Genomic DNA, 15466 nt, shown 5'->3' with positions numbered 1-15466 from the left:
AGTGTGATTCCTGCAGGGTGTTCTCTGTGGCTGGATAGTAAGGCCCAGATCAGACTCTGTCCTGACATGAACTGGAGTGTGATTCCTGCAGGGTGTTCTCTGTGGCTGGATAGTAAGGCCCAGATCAGGCTCTGTCCTGACATGAGCTGGAGTGTGATTCCTGCAGGGTGTTCTCTGTGGCTGGATAGTAAGGCCCAGGTCAGGCTCTGTCCTGACATGAACTGGAGTGTGATTCCTGCAGGGTGTTCTCTGTGGCTGGACAGTTAGGTCCAGATCAGGCTCTGTCCTGACATGAGCTGGAGTGTGATTCCTGCAGGGTGTTCTCTGTGGCTGGATAGTAAGGCCCAGGTCAGGCTCTGTCCTGACATGAGCTGGAGTGTGATTCCTGCAGGGTGTTCTCTGTGGCTGGACAGTTAGGTCCAGATCAGGCTCTGTCCTGACATGAGCTGGAGTGTGATTCCTGCAGGGTGTTCTCTGTGGCTGGACAGTTAGGCCCAGATCAGGCTCTGTCCTGACATGAGCTGGAGTGTGATTCCTGCAGGGTGTTCTCTCTGGCTGGACCGTAGGACCCAGAATGTTCTCTGCTCTTTGTTTCATCACCAAATGCTAGACTTTTCATTGGTGTTCTTTGTGCTTACTTTCCCAATGTTGTGTGCCCCATGTTTTGATGGCAGGATGACAGAGAATGTCTTGCTCTGTAGAGAAGTGATCCCTGATATGGGAGGACCCCTAAGGTGGTGGACGAGGCAGAGGGGCCACGAAAATAAATCATTCAGAACCATTTCACCTCACACATGGCTTTGAGTGTTTTTGAAACCTGTTTTTAAGTCCCGAGGAAGATGCAAGTCCTCGGGCTCTAATCTCTCTCTAGATCCGAGATGGGGTCATTTCTGCAGGTTTGGGGCTGGGGGGGTTAGTCGGGGTGTAGGTTTCTGCCAGTATGAGCATCGGCGCAGTCTGCGTGTTTGTCTTCTCCACACTAGGTTTCCTCTCCTAATCTTGGCAGCCTCGGCTCCTCTACGCTTATCGCTCATCTCTCACTGATGCTGTTTTCCTGGTCTTGTATCCCAGCGTGTCAGTACAGGGGTGTAGACAGAAACAGAGCACGTCCCTGTTGGAGCGCGAGAGCCCCAGAAAGAATCCTCTGTTTATAACCTATTTTTCTGCATCTGAAATTGTTTTCGTGGATAACACTGACATATCTGGCGTTTCCATCAGTGACTCACTCTCTATAATCTTTACTAAATTTACCTGGAGCGTAACATGCTTTTTTAAGATCTTCAGATGCAACGTTTTGGGGGGTTTTCAGGAACCAGGGTTTATTTTTGTAACCTGGGCGTGCACATCGCAGCCCAGCCTGGCCCTGTGCCGCGTGACGGCACGTCGCTCACAAATGATGGTGAACGCCAAACACAAACACTGCCTTATCGTGAGATTGCCGCTTGCTATCAGTGTGGCTGCCAAGCCCTTTCTGTTTTTAATTTATATGAGAGAGGCAAATCGGTGGACTGGCCCTTCTGGTTTTTAGCCCCGATCCTCCCGCTCCAGAACCCTGTTTCTGTCAGCAGGGGACACCTGTCCCTCAGCAGCTCCCACTGGCCCTGCAGAAAGAAATCAAGCCCTTTGTGTCCGACACCCAGTGATGTGCGCCCGTAAGCAAGACAGGCCTTCTGCTTTCGAGCAGACCCAGCGCGTTTTATTTCTAACGCTCTGGCAGCCAGACAAGACAAACTGGCCTCTCTCTCATCTCTGTCCTGTTTCTCCTTCCTGTGCTGTTCCCTCTCTCTCGCCGCTCTCCGGGGCTCCGCGCTGCTCCCACGTTTCCAGCGAGCTCCTCCAGGCCCGCAGTGTTGTGACAGAAGGGCTCCCTCCCTCCCTGCCCCGCCAGATTGTTTAAACAGGCTCCTCGGCCTGCGCTGGGTCCCATGACAACCCCACAAATATTTACCAGCAGCGTGATGCAGGGAGTCTTGTCTTCAGGGTACCTCTTTTCTGCTTTAAAACCAAAATCGCTGCTCTCTTGGCATTTGATGACATTCCAGTGCTTTAGAACCTGTTTTATAAGGGAGGCTGGACTGTTAAACACCTCTGCAAGGTCGCTGTGGCCAGGTGGCTCAGCGAGCACGGCTCAGTTTGCTTGTCAGTTGAACCGCAGTCTGCGATTTGTTTTCTTATCCCACCCCCCCCCCCCCAGCCCGGTCAACTCTTCTGCGTCTGCTTTTCCTAAGAACGGCACACCCTACCTGCCCGAAGGGGGCTGTCTTGACATGGAGGTAGCAAGTGCGTGGGACTGAGCACGTGACGCTGCAGAACGGGATCCGAGAGCCTGAGCCTCCTGTGGCGTGTAGGGCCTGTTAGGAGGGGAGGTCAGGACAGGGGTCGTGAACTGGGCGCCGGGAGGCCTCGGAGGCAGGAGATCCGGACAAACAGGAAACTAAATGACTTCGTGAAAAGAGGGGCGTCGTTTTCGTTGCAATCCATAATGCTGTGTTTTCTTTTTTGCCCCCAAACCCCCCCCCCCCCAATTTGTGTATTTTGACTTGACTCCATCGATGACACAGGCCTGATGCAGGCTGTGAGACAAGGCTTCGGGGCCCTTTTTTTGGGGATCGTTTGACCACAGCTGACCTCCGCCTGCGATCTTGCAGTGTGAAGGGGGCCGCGGCGCCCGGCCCCTGTGCCCGGTCGTCTCCGTGTGCCAGTGCTCCATGGCGGGGCCAGTTTGGCAGGGAAAGGAAGCGAGTGAAGGGGGTCCCAGCGCCCTGGATTGTGAACCCGGTCTCTGTCAGTCTTTCCCACACATAACTCACCCTGACCGATGTGCGTCTGGAAGTCCCCCGACACTCTCGCTCTCAATCTCTCTCTCTCTCAGATGATGGGAAGATTTTCCATGGCAGCGGAGTGGGCGACCCCTTTGGCCCGCGCTGCTTCGAAGGGGACGTCATGGGCTGTGGAATCATGTTCCCCAGGGACTATATTCTGGACAGCGAAGGTATTCCATTGTGATACAGCGGGAGAGGGGACCATGGGGGGGGGGGGGGCTGCAGTCCGCATGTGGGGACGGGACGGACAGGATTCAGCTTGAGGTGAAATGAAATGACCCAACGAAATTAGACAGGTCCTGACCTCTGCACTTGCCTGTATACAGCTGTGGATAGCTTTGTGTCTGATGATGCCAAAACTAGCAGGGTGCTTTTTCTGCTGTACACGCCTTATAGAGAACTGGCTACCTTCCTCTCACTACAGAGAGCATGACGCATGCAATAAAGCCCTTCTGTCCACAGGCACCTCCTACTGGCGAGCTTAAATAACAAAAATAAATAAGGTTACATACAATGTGAAGAATGTATTGCATAAGAACTAAATAGAAGGGTTAATTGGATTACTGTGAGATTATGAAGTGCAAAGAACATGTTAGAGCAGTGAGCCCATTAGAGCAATAAACTTACTGGAGCAGTCAGCCCATTAGAGCAATAAACTTACTGGAGCAGTCAGCCCATTGGATCAGTGAACTTGCTGGACCAGTCAGCCCATTGGATCAGTGAACTTGCTGGAGCAGTGAGCTCATTGGATCAATCAACTTGCTGGAGCAGTGAGCTCCTTGGATCAATGAACTTGCTGGAGCAGTGAGCTCCTTCGATCAATGAACTTGCTGGAGCAGTGAGCTCATTGGATCAATGAACTTGCTGGAGCAGTGAGCTCCTTGGATCAATGAACTTGCTGGAGCAGTCAGCCCATTGGATCAATGAACTTGCTGGAGTACTGAGCCCATTAGAACAATCAACTTGTTGGAGAAGTGAGCTCATTAGAGTAATGAACTTGTCAGAGCAAGGAACTCCTTTGAGCAGTGAACCTTGTAAACCAACAGACCTATCTGAGCAGTGCATCTGCTAGTTGGCATGCCACCAGGGGTGTATCTTTATATTCTCAGAGTGCTGCATTTTTCTCATGTTTTTATTCCATCTGGAGTGCTCAGTTACGTATTGAGGCTTGAACTGAGTTTAATGAGCAAACAATGGCTGGATAAGTTCAAAGGTTTAGTCAGTACGAGAAGTGTATGAAGCCAGCTGGATTAGGTAGGAGTGAAAATAGAAAGCGGGCAGCTCGAAACTGGGGTGTCCGTCTCTGCGTTTGCAGACGAAAGCGATGATGGCGTGGACACGGTGGAATCGCGGGCGAAGCAGAGGCGTGTCCAGAACATGCTGTATCTCAACGCCGAGGATGAGGAGGAGGAAGGAGAGGATATGGAGCAGGAGCACGAGGGGAGGAAAGTAATGGTGAGAACACACGCTGCTAAAAACAACCGCACACATCCCCTGGGTGACAGGAGGGGCAGCCAGTGCCTTGATGAGGTCATGGTGATCTTAAATTGCTAATCACATCGTCTGCACACTGCCTCCTGGAGGGCAGGAGGGGAATAGCGGCAAATGCCTGATGAGGTCAAGGTGAGCTCACTTTGCCCCAGCCTCTGCAAGTTAGCATTGCAGAGATGACCCTGATGACCCTGATTATTATGGGATAGGCATACCTTGCAGAAGTGGTAACGTGTAGCTGAGTCTGGGTGTAATAAGAGTGTCATCTGTCATTTAATGACAGTAATTCGGAGCCTGTTTGAGCGTGCTTGTGGCAGGTGACTAATCTGCCTGCTATGAGACGGTAGGTTTCCTCTACAGGAAGACCACCGGTCTTGCCCGCATGATAACATGCACAGCTGCGGGGGACACCTGCCTCAGGTCCAGAATGCAAAAAAAAAGGCAAAGTAAGCCCAGTATTTGCTTAAATTGCTTAGTATATTTCAAGGCCTAAATAAATAGCTGGGCTCCCGATGGGGAATGGGAAGTGGATTATATCGGAGCACATTCCGGTTAATCAGATAGCCAATCCCCCCTCTAGCTCCGGCCCTGGACGCCGTAATCACAGCCACATGGCCGGAGAGGGAGCCCCCTGCCAGCTGGCCCCAGAATCGGGGCTCTGCGCTGGGGTGGGGCCAGCCTGGGCCTTTTATTTTATCCAGCCTCTTAATTAATTATCTGACCCTACTGCAGGGCCTGATCGACCTGTCGGGCCGCCCGTTCCAAGTGTCTAATGGTTGGCACTGAGTATCTGTAAAGAGAACAGTGCAGTAAAATGGCCGAGAGGGCCCTCACAGTCATCGCCTAAGCAGCCCGCCGTTCTTCGCGGCGTTTGTTCCCATCAGCGGGCCAAGCCAGCTGCCGAGAGAGCGTAGCGCTTCAGGTGCTGCCCTCTTGTGGCCGCGTGTGCGCTGTGTCGCCCGCTGACTCACTGTCGCCCCCCGGTGTTCACGCAGGTGTTCTTCACACGGAACGGGAAGATCATCGGGAAGAGGGAAGCGGTCGTGCCGGCGGGGGGGTTCTACCCCACCATCGGGATGCTGAGCAGTGGCGAGAAGGTCAAGGTGGACCTGCACCCCCTGAGCGGCTGAGAGGGCCGGGGTGGGGGTGGAGAGGACCCCAGAAAGACTGACTTCTGAAGAGAAAGCACCCCGGTCCCCAGGAAGCCCATCCCCCCCGAGACAGGACAGGAGAGGATCCCTCAGACAGGGAGCATGGAGTCAGTCCTGGGCGACGCTGCCAGCCCCCTCACAGTGCCCCGACATGGCACAGCGCTCGTACCCCCCCACACTCTCACTTCTTCACCGTTCTCAGCTTCCTGCCCCAGAGCGAAGTCTGGCTCTCCGTCGTCTGAAAACGAGCTTTCCCAGAGGTGCGGGAGAGTGAAACCGATTCCGCTGGTAGAGCGAAGACCGGAGAGGATTCCTTCCTCTGGAGCAGGAGGGAAGCCCTGCATGCTGCTGTGCGCGAGCGGGATCGGCGGTCCCCAGCAGGGGGCACTGTTGCTCCACACCGGCCGGCTCTGGAGACTGTGGCTGTATGGGAATCCGGTGGTGGGCGGGGCCTGAAAGCTAGGGCAGGATCAGGCTTTCAACCTTGCATGGAGGCTGGAGCCCAGCCTGGCTGCCACACAGCTGTACCACATTTACACTGACAGGAGGCTGAGCTGGTATTTATTGATCTGATCGTTATTTAAGTTAATTTAAGGGCATGATGCATGCTGGGAGCTCTGGCCACGACGGGGCAGCAGAGCAGAGTGGCTTCTGTTTCGCCCCGGCGCTCTGAAGACGAGGGCTAGCCTGCAGAACGACGCGTGCGTCCCAGGACTCCTCGGATCTGGGAATCTCGCGATCCTTGCATTTCTCCAGCGCGTTGGCTCAGGGGTCGCCTGGTGGCCCGTGTTTCTCCTTACTGCTCGGCTGGGCTGCGTTGTTGACTGTGACTCAGGGACGCGTGTGAACAGTGCCTTCCTGTGCTGTAGGGTAGATCAGTTGTAAAGCACCCGTGTTTTGAAAAATTCCCGACTTCCCTTCCTACACGCCAGCTGTCCGCTGGTCCGCACAGCTCTGCATCGCCTGCTTCTGTCCACTGAGATACAGCTCAGACACATTTTGACTTCACGTGTTTCAGAAGAAAAGCTCCTCCGATGGAAATCTTGAACATGGGAGCTGAGGACGGGTGGCAGCAGAATATCTTGGTGTCGCCGTCTCTCCTGGAAAACTGGGGAGCTCGTTGTTCACGAGCACAAAAAACACATTTACAGCTGCGCCACTTGAGTCCCTTCCTCGGTTTCAACTGCGAGCTCTCACATTTAAAAACGTTAGAAAAGCTCTGAAACCGCAGCCGTGAAGCTCAAGGAGCAGATTGAAATCTGTTACACTGGTGCTGCGTTACTAAACTTGAAAAGAGCCCGGTTATTTTAAAAACACTTTTTTAAAAGGAACCTTTGGACTAGGCCCCGCAGGCCCACACACACTCACAGATGCTGTCACCCCCTGTAATTCGCTGCCTTTCCTGAAGGGGGAGCTCTTGTCTGTAGCTGTTATGAGAAAGACAGGAGAGTTTTGACATTGGGTGCCCTTGTTTGAACTTTTCCTTAAATGCAGCAGCTAGTGTTTCTGAGCTCATGGTGTGCGCCTGTGTTGTGTGCACCTGAGCTCTTTATTTCCCTTCCGCTCAGGGACTTCGCGGACCTGGAAGGTGGTCCCTGGGACATTCTGGTTGATCCCTCATAAAAGCAGCTTAGGACCCGTGAACAGTTTTAAATAATAATGATTAATTCGTAGGACGTTTAAATTGACCATCTCTTGCAGTCTAAGCTTAGTCAGTTCCTATGTGTGGCCACCAGGTGTCCCCATCTACCTTTATGACCATTATAGGCAAGGGATAGGTTTTGTCGAGTGTTATTAAAAAACCCACCCCTAGCTCCCCCCTAAACGCACACACTTGACAGCGAGCCAAATACTGGTTGTTTTCCAAAGACAGTTGTCGCGCGCCAAACAGCAAGAAAACTTTCACTTAGCCTGCCACATAAGCAAATGTAAATAATGTATTTGTGGACGTTATGTACAGATATGACTTACAGACATCACTGCAGCTCAGAGATAGCATGTCATTCCTTTCCGTGCTCTGCTCAAAAAAACTCTTGCGAACACCCGAAAGAGCAGTGCGATTCTGGATATTGCATCCTGGGAACCCCCATCTGTGGCAGATTGCTGCCACCTGCTGCTTCTTTCTTGAACTGAGAGTAATTACAGGGGTGCGGACTGTATTGCAGTACTGCAGTAGAGTGGGGTGTGAAGGGCTATGTGTCAAGTCCAGTCCAGATGTAATTGTTTCATTATTGCTGGCTTTGCTGTAATTTGAGTCCAGCTAAGCCTACACTAGGGCACGTGAGAGCACTTTGTCACTGTGTGGGCGTTTGTGCTGAATGTGACAGGACACAGTCATGGCAGAACTCATATTGAAACGTCCAGTAGATTCTGAAGATGCAGGAGACTTTTTTTTCCCTGCATCATACATCGATTAGAAAACGATCACAGAGCTGGAGCCCACTGGTGAAGATGGCGCAGATGTTTTAGAGATTTTGACGAGATTTTCCCAAGGCACTATGGGTAAAAAGCCCCCTCTGCATGGCTCGGCATGGATCTTCCTCCGAACTCTGGATAATATACAAGTCTGTATGGAAGCTGATGGGTGGCCTGTCAACAAGCTGGTGTGGCTCAGTTAAGAACTTGATTCTACTTTTCTTTCTCAGTGGCTTTTCTAGAACTTTTTAGCCCAGCGGTTTTTCTACAACTGCAGTTGAATATCCTCCTTGTACCGTAAAGACAAGGCGCTGATCTTGCAGTGCTACTATGTTGGGAGCAGAGCCCAGACGGTGATTTCCAGAACAACACTAAAGCAAGCGCCTGTGCCAAAGGCTGATGGGATTGCCCATTTTAATGTCCTAACGAGCTTGTAACACCTGCGCCTTGTGAAACAGGTCAAGAGTTATAGTGGCTAGACTCGTCAGCTGAAACACACCCGCTTACAGCCGTCTTCAGTCTGTCTTGCAGTTTGAAATTTCATTGGGCCTTCCTCGCATTTTCAGTTTTCCACGAGGTCTCTGCAGGAAGTATGAAGTTAAATCGTTCTGGAATTGTCCCGTGTTGTTTTTAGAAGCTATTTAAGAGACAGCATGATATTCCAGCACTTTCTATACAGTGAAGAGGGTCGTACATGAATTAGGGTGCAAAGGCCAATGGTCACTCAGGAATTCGTACTAGTTAGAAATATTGGGAACCTCCATCCAGGTCAATAGATTGTCAATGACCGGCACTGTGTAGTGGGTAGTTGGATCTTTCTTATACTGACTTGAGAATCGGATCAGACAAAATCATCATTTTCTGTGTGCGTAACACCCAAGCCTCCATCCTGCTGTGAAAGCGCATGAGGAATCCTAATGGGCTGGTTGGTGAGTGTAGAGTCACACTCAGCCCTAGTGTGCAATCAAGAGAGAACAAAGAAATGGGGAAGGCCCGCAGTGGGCCTGTACATTTCGTCTTCTCTTAGTAGCCGGCGCCATCTAGTGGCCTGAAGGTGAACTGCAGCAGAGTGATTCGGCTTGCTGTGTGGTACCACCCGGAGCTCAGTGTATGTTGCATTTAATGTCGCCCTGAAGAGAGCATCTTCCTTTTCACAGACCATTGCTGTAGTGTAAATATCTAAAATCATCATTATACTGTTGTCACTCGCACTTTACAGATGTATAGTCTGACATGGCTGCCATGCTGGAGCTCTCGGAGAGGGGAGTGTCTGGGTGTCTGCCGCTCTCGGGCGCTCGGCTCCTGCACAGGGTCGAAGGTGGTTTTCTCCGGGTTTTGCATTGGGTTGAGAGGTTTTTCTTGTTAAAATAAAGTCAAGCAAATGTAACTGAACTTTCAGGTTGATGCTTGCTGTTTATAATGCTAAGAGAAGAGCTGGACTGTAATCCCTCTGCCGGGCTCCTGTCTCGGTGTCCTACAGGCCTGCCGCTCCGACTCCTGGGTTTCACTGCAGCCAGGCCTCTCAGACACTCGTTTTATCTGATTCGATTTGATTAGATTCACACTGATTTGACTAATCGGGCAATTGCAATGGCCTCCTGCAAGCGGCTGTCAGAATGAAAATGATTCCTATAAAGAGGAAAAGGCAGGATGTTGTCTGCGATATTCTGCAGGTGCTGGAGATCCACAGAGGTCAGAGTGACTTGATGGAATCAAAAATCCAGGAGTCTCAGACCTCTGCCTTTCAGGACCCTTCTGATATTAATGAATTGGACTTATTATTTGGGAATGTCACTTGTGTTTGTAAAATCTTAATTGGCCATTTAAATGGAAAGTACCTGTCAGACCTGCAGGGCTCTCCACAGTGGAGGCCTGGGGCTGGGCGAATCAGTCTGTGGCCCCCTCCCCTGCACCCCATCTCAGGCGCTGAAGTCCCTGCAGCTGGACTGAACCTGCAGCCGGACTCGGTGTGTTCCTCTGAGCTGGGCTGCGGTGGGTCCCCGAGTTCCGGACAGACCCAAACCCTGTGTGCTATGTGCTGCAGTGCCCTGTAAGGAACTGGACCTCTGCATGCATGTCTCACCTGCTTCCAGCGCGCTCTTGTGTCAATGTATGTACAGAACGGAGATGTTTATAAACCTTATATTAATGATGATGATAATAAAGATGGCTATTTCCATATGAACTGGGTCTGGTGTGTCTTATGCTGTATTCCCTCCCTATCTACAGTGGAAAAAAAAAAAAGTTCTTCCTATTTCTTGGATCTGCCAAAGCAAGGGTGGTGTTGCAGGCATCATGCAGCATCACAGGGAAAGGAAAAAAAAAAAAGTCATGCTCAGGACAAAAAGACCATAATGGCTGGATAAAAGGACCCAGACAGATGTATCCTTGGATACATGTTAGACCCAATCCATTTATTTTGTGCTGAATTGGACAAAACCAGTAACAGTCATCGCAGATTAATTGAACTAGTTCTACAATTATACAGTGTGCCCATTCAACAGCAATTGGCAGGTAAACCGTTAATAAAAATACAGAGCTGAGCGCACACTTGTAAAAGCAGGTTGGAATTACGCAGAGCTAGTGGGGGGCTTTTGTGGACTAAATCGTAAATCATTTTTCAGCCAGTCTTCTCACGTCAATACATGAGTAAAACACAAATAACTGCAATAAGAGACTCCAAAAACATCAAATACCAGGCCAGAGCCAAAAAAAAAAACGATAAACTGAGAACAGGGAGCTCTAATACACAGCTAAACTTGATTTTTCTCAGTAACCATTTCAATCTCTACAGTTCCGTAGCTCATCTTATCCTCTTGTCCAGTACGACCGTGTAGTGTGCGGGTACTATCCGAAGATCCCCACGACCCTTTTTAAATTCTACAAAACTAAAGTAATATTCATACATCTCGTTAACAAATGAATCTATTTTATGATGATGATGTTAAGTTGTTCTGTTTTTTACCATCATAGAGGCCCCGCCGTGAGGCAGGGCGATCAAAAAATTAGTTTAGACTCATAATGTTCCTCTCCACGGAAATCTTTAGTAAAAGGCGAAAGATTTATACGATCTGAAGAGAAACCAGAGTGTACTAACCCTGTAGTTGGAAACACCGAAGCCGCATCCACAGCCGATATCCAGCAGTTCACGGTGAGAGTATGAAGCCCCTCACAAACAGACGTTTTGCAGCTCGCTGCCACACAGCCCAAAGTAACATCATTATCGTGCTCATTGAATTGTATTTACAAACAGACTTTTATAAGTTATTGTAAAGATAATTATATATAAATACAACACACTGTCCAGGACATGGTGCATTATGGGTAACATGCAAATAGCTCAAGCTGCATGCTCTCCCGAGGCAGCGCCCTCTAGTGGTTAAATAAGCGAAGCACAACTAGATTCCGCTGTCTGCCACAGCTGGGGACCGACTGTCTCTCGGGCAGCCCAGGAGGCAGGAGAGCGCCATGGACTGCGAGAACCGTTCAAGATCTGTGAAGATCAATCCTATCCTCCACAGACGTACTGCCCCGGGGCCTTGCTGGAACCTCCAGAAATTTCTGTTTTTCCTGCTGGGGGGGGATGTTTGGTTTTCCTCTCCTCCGCGGTCACCTGTTCCTGTATTTTTTAAATGCACCAGAGCTGTGTCAAGCCCCCTGCGGCAGGCAGGAGCATAGGGCGAGACAGCTAATCCAACGTTGATTGATCGCGTTCTGTTTCTCTGAAACTGCGGAGAAGCGGGGGTCGTGCCCAGGCTGAGACCCTGCATCAATCCAGCTCCGGAATCGCCCCTCTGCCTCACTGTACCGAACCTGGACTTCAGAGACCACAGGGGACTCTGATCCAGTATTTTCATGGACCAAATACTTACACTGTCAAGTGTTGTGTATCTTAATAAAGAGCCGTTCTTATATTATTTTAACTATTTTATTAACTACACAAATCACGCCCTTACACCACATATTCCCGCCTTCTACTCTCTCGTTCTGTTGTCTCGGGATGTCTACTCACTATACTACAAGAAGCAACCTTGACGTTCAACAAAGATTTTTCTTTCTAAGAATAAACTTTATTCCAACAATGTATACATTTCAAAGAATACGATTCTAACAAAGCAATGCGATTATCACAATTCAAAATTTAAGAAAAGTCTCAAAGTAGTGGTGGTCCATGATCAATGCCGATACTCAACAAGGAATAACGGGTCTGTCGTGTATACCTGTGATGTCCACTGTTTCATCCAGCCGTTTACTGACCACTTTATCTGATTCAGGGTCACAGGGGAGTCAGAGCCTATCCCAGCAAGCAACAGGATTTAACTAACAAAACCGCACACAGAGCGCACTGCAGGCCTACAGTGGAGCCCAGGGCTGTGATGCACTGTGTAGACAGAAATCATGACTTCTGTAAACATTATGGAAAAACACTATGCGCCACTACCGGTTTTGCCTGAACCTGTTTTTTAAAGTGATTTGTAGCTCCTGGGGTCACATTCTTCCTGGGACACTGCCCTGTGGGACCAGCTGCCCAGGACCAGAGCTGGCAGTCACGCATTTCGGCATAATGTTACCAAAAGCAAGCACACATCTAGTCATGCCACAGACAGACAGGCAGCCAGCGTGGGTAACCACAGGCGGTGCTGCACCAGCAGGAGTCCCTGAGGAGTCTCTGGGGTTGCCTGTGCTGTGGGAAAGAGTTCACTCAGAGTCGCCCCGGGAGACCAAGACGAGGACACTATGGGGAGGGGAACGTGACACTCACACCAATTGTCATGAAGTGCTTTGAAAGGCTAGTCATGGGCCACATCAAGTCCAGACTCCCCTCCTCTCTGGACCCCCTCCTGGTTGCGTATCGTCCCAAGCGGTCTACCGACGATGCCGTATCCCTGGCCCTGTCATATCTGGATAAGAGGGCCACTTATGTAAGAATGCTGGTCAATGACTTCAGTTCAGCCTTCAACACAATCATCCCCCAGAAACTGATAGAAAAACTGAGCTTGCCGAATCTCAATGCCTCCCTCTGCAACTGGATTCTGGACTTTCTGACCGAGAGACCTCAGACAGTCCAGATTGGAAACAACATCTCTAGTACCACCATACTGAACACTGGAACCCCCCAGTGCTGTGTACTCAGCCCTCTCCTGTTCACACTGATGACTCATGACTGCACCGCTAAACACAGTGCAAACCACACCATCAAGTTTGCTGACGACACGCTGGTGGTGGACGTCATTAGTAACAACGATGAGGCACCATACAGAGGGGAGGTGGAGCAATTAGTGGATTGGTGCTTCAACAACAATTTCAATTCAAGGTGCTTTATTGGCATGACTGATGGGTACAATCAGTGTTGCCAAAACAAATAAAAATAAAATTAACATGAAACAAAACAAAAAAATAAAAATCTACAGACATTTACAACAAAGACATATCATAAAATATTTACATATACTGTAAACAGATGGAGCATTACTGAGAGACAGGCTCACTGTTCCTCAGGCTATGACTGGAGATCACATAGTGTTCCCTCCTCCCTCTCCCAGTAGGATTGGGACCTGTTGTGATTCTGGCTGGTGTGGGAACTCTGGGATTAGATTTTTGAATTTAGGGAAGAATGTTTCTCTAATCCCAGAGTATCTGTCACAGTGCAGTAAGACGTGCACCTCTGTCTCTGTTTCTCCCCGCTGGCAGTGGGAGCACAGCCTGTCCTCTCTGGACAGCCAGGTCTGCCTGTGTCGCCCAGTTTCTATGGCCAGGCTGTGGTCACTGAGCCTGTACTTCCTCAGGGTCTGTTTCTTTTCCCTCTTTCTTATCTTGGTCAAATATACGGCTAGTGTGTATTGTCTGTTTAGGGTTCTGTAGCATTCCAGTTTCTGTTGCGTTTGTGTGTGTGTGTGTCCCAGTGTGTGAGATATTGCTGTTTGATCTGTGCTGTGATGTGCTTGAGTCTGAGTTGTGGTGCTCTAGCAGTGTTGTCCTGAGACTGGCTGGTGTCGGTGTGGCTCGGGTCAGTGAGCCTCAGGACCAGCTGGCTCAGGGGGCTCTGTTTTGGGCTCAGCTCTCGTCTCAGCAGTTTGTGGTGGTAGGAATTATGGTCACTGTTTTTTAGGTGTAGCCAATACTTTAATACTCTTGTCTGTTTTTTTATTAATAGTTGGTATTGGCCTAATTTGGCCCTGCACCCGCTGTTAGATGTTTTTCTCTGCACATGGAGGATGTTTCTACAGATCTCCATGTGCAGAGTTTCTGTGGGTTGTTTGTCCCATTGAGTGTAATCCTGGTCTGTGAGGGGACCCCACACTTCACTGCCATATAGGGCAATGGGTTGGATTACACTTTGAAATAGAGCCAAATTCTTGTTGGTGGGTTGATGTTGAAGAGCCTCCTTCTTATTGCGTAGAAAGCCCCGAGTGCCTTCTCCCTCAGTGCCTTCACTGCCAGGTCAAAACTCCCAGATGAGCTGATGGTGAGACCAAGATATGTGTAGCTGGATGTGTGCTAATGCGTTGTTGTTGAGTGTGAATTTGTATCCGTTTCCCTGAAGTCCGGCTTTCTTCTGGAAAACCATGACTCTGGTCTTGTCCAGATTGACCGTCAGCGCCCAGGTCTGACAGTACTGCTCCAGCAGTGCCAGGTTCTGCTGCAGCCCCTGCTCCAACATTCCTGCTAATTCGTTGATATAGATATTGAACAGCATTGGGCTCAGGCTGCAGCCCTGTCTCACCCCTTGGCTGTGGGTGAAGAATTTGGTCCTTTTGTTCCTAATTTTCACTGCACATTTGTTCTCTCAATACATCAATTTAATTATGTCATACACTTTACCCCCTATGCCACTATCTGTCTCTGTAGATAAGACAAAAGAGTCGACAACTGACTCCCCTGTGGAGACGGCTAGAAGTACTTTTTGTTTCTTGGTGGGCGTATCACAGATGACCTCACTTGGACCATCAAAACCACTTCCCTGACTAAAAAACCACAACGTCTCCACTTCCTGCGGCAACTGAGAAGGGCAAACCTCCTCCCCCATACTATCCACATTCTATAGAGGTACCACCGAGAGCATCTTGACGAACTGCATCATTCTTTGGTTTGGGAATTGTAAGGTCTCAGACCGCAAGTCCCTGCAGCGAATTGTCAGTACGGCAGGAAACATGACTGGAGCCTCCCTTCTGTCCATTCAGGACATCTACCACACGCTGCAAACACAAAGCCTCCAGTATTGTGGACGATCTCTCCCACCCCTGCTGCAACCTCTTTGCCCTCCTACTATCTGGTAAAAGGTTCCACAGGCCCTCAGGCTCCTCAACAAGCTCCTGGTACCTACTGCAAATCCAGAAACTTAGTTCCTTTTTGCCTAATGTCAGGCACATGGTCAGACACATTCTTTGCACAATCCTGTAAAGTAAATTGCACTCTGCACATTGCACTTTCTGTACCCTGTATCCGGTCAGAAACATCTATGTCTACATTGTCTTGTAAGTGCCTTGTCGGTATTCACACCATAGACCTGGAGAACGATATCTCACTCCTCTGTATACTTGTATATGGCTGGAATGACAAATAAACTTGAACGTCTAAACTGGAGTT

At 49.7% G+C, this 15466-nt stretch overlaps 1 protein-coding gene and 1 non-coding gene across 3 annotated transcripts in view; one reads left to right on the top strand and one right to left on the bottom strand.

Moving 5' to 3' along the window:
• Positions 1–10064, top strand: part of spryd3 (SPRY domain containing 3) — a 49669-nt gene extending 39605 nt beyond the window's left edge. For both annotated transcript variants that reach the window (XM_088916726.1, XM_088916735.1), the window contains exons 9-11: positions 2873–2992; positions 4138–4277; positions 5309–10064. In XM_088916726.1, coding sequence (XP_088772852.1) covers positions 2873–2992; positions 4138–4277; positions 5309–5443 — 395 coding nt within the window. In that variant the 3' untranslated portion in view covers positions 5444–10064. The remainder of the gene's footprint in view (positions 1–2872; positions 2993–4137; positions 4278–5308) is intronic.
• Positions 10065–10853: 789 nt separating this feature from the next.
• On the bottom strand, positions 10854–10970 carry LOC148841572 (U5 spliceosomal RNA). Its single transcript, XR_016091627.1, has one exon. It is a non-coding gene; the product is annotated as a U5 spliceosomal RNA (small nuclear RNA).
• Positions 10971–15466: the final 4496 nt, after the last annotated feature.

This window comes from Atractosteus spatula, chromosome 1 (genome assembly GCF_055471065.1).
Source record: "Atractosteus spatula isolate fAtrSpa1 chromosome 1, fAtrSpa1.hap1, whole genome shotgun sequence".
NCBI lineage: Eukaryota > Metazoa > Chordata > Actinopteri > Semionotiformes > Lepisosteidae > Atractosteus > Atractosteus spatula.
The sequence above is the reverse complement of the archived record's forward strand: the minus strand, read 5'-3'. Positions and strand labels throughout refer to the sequence as shown.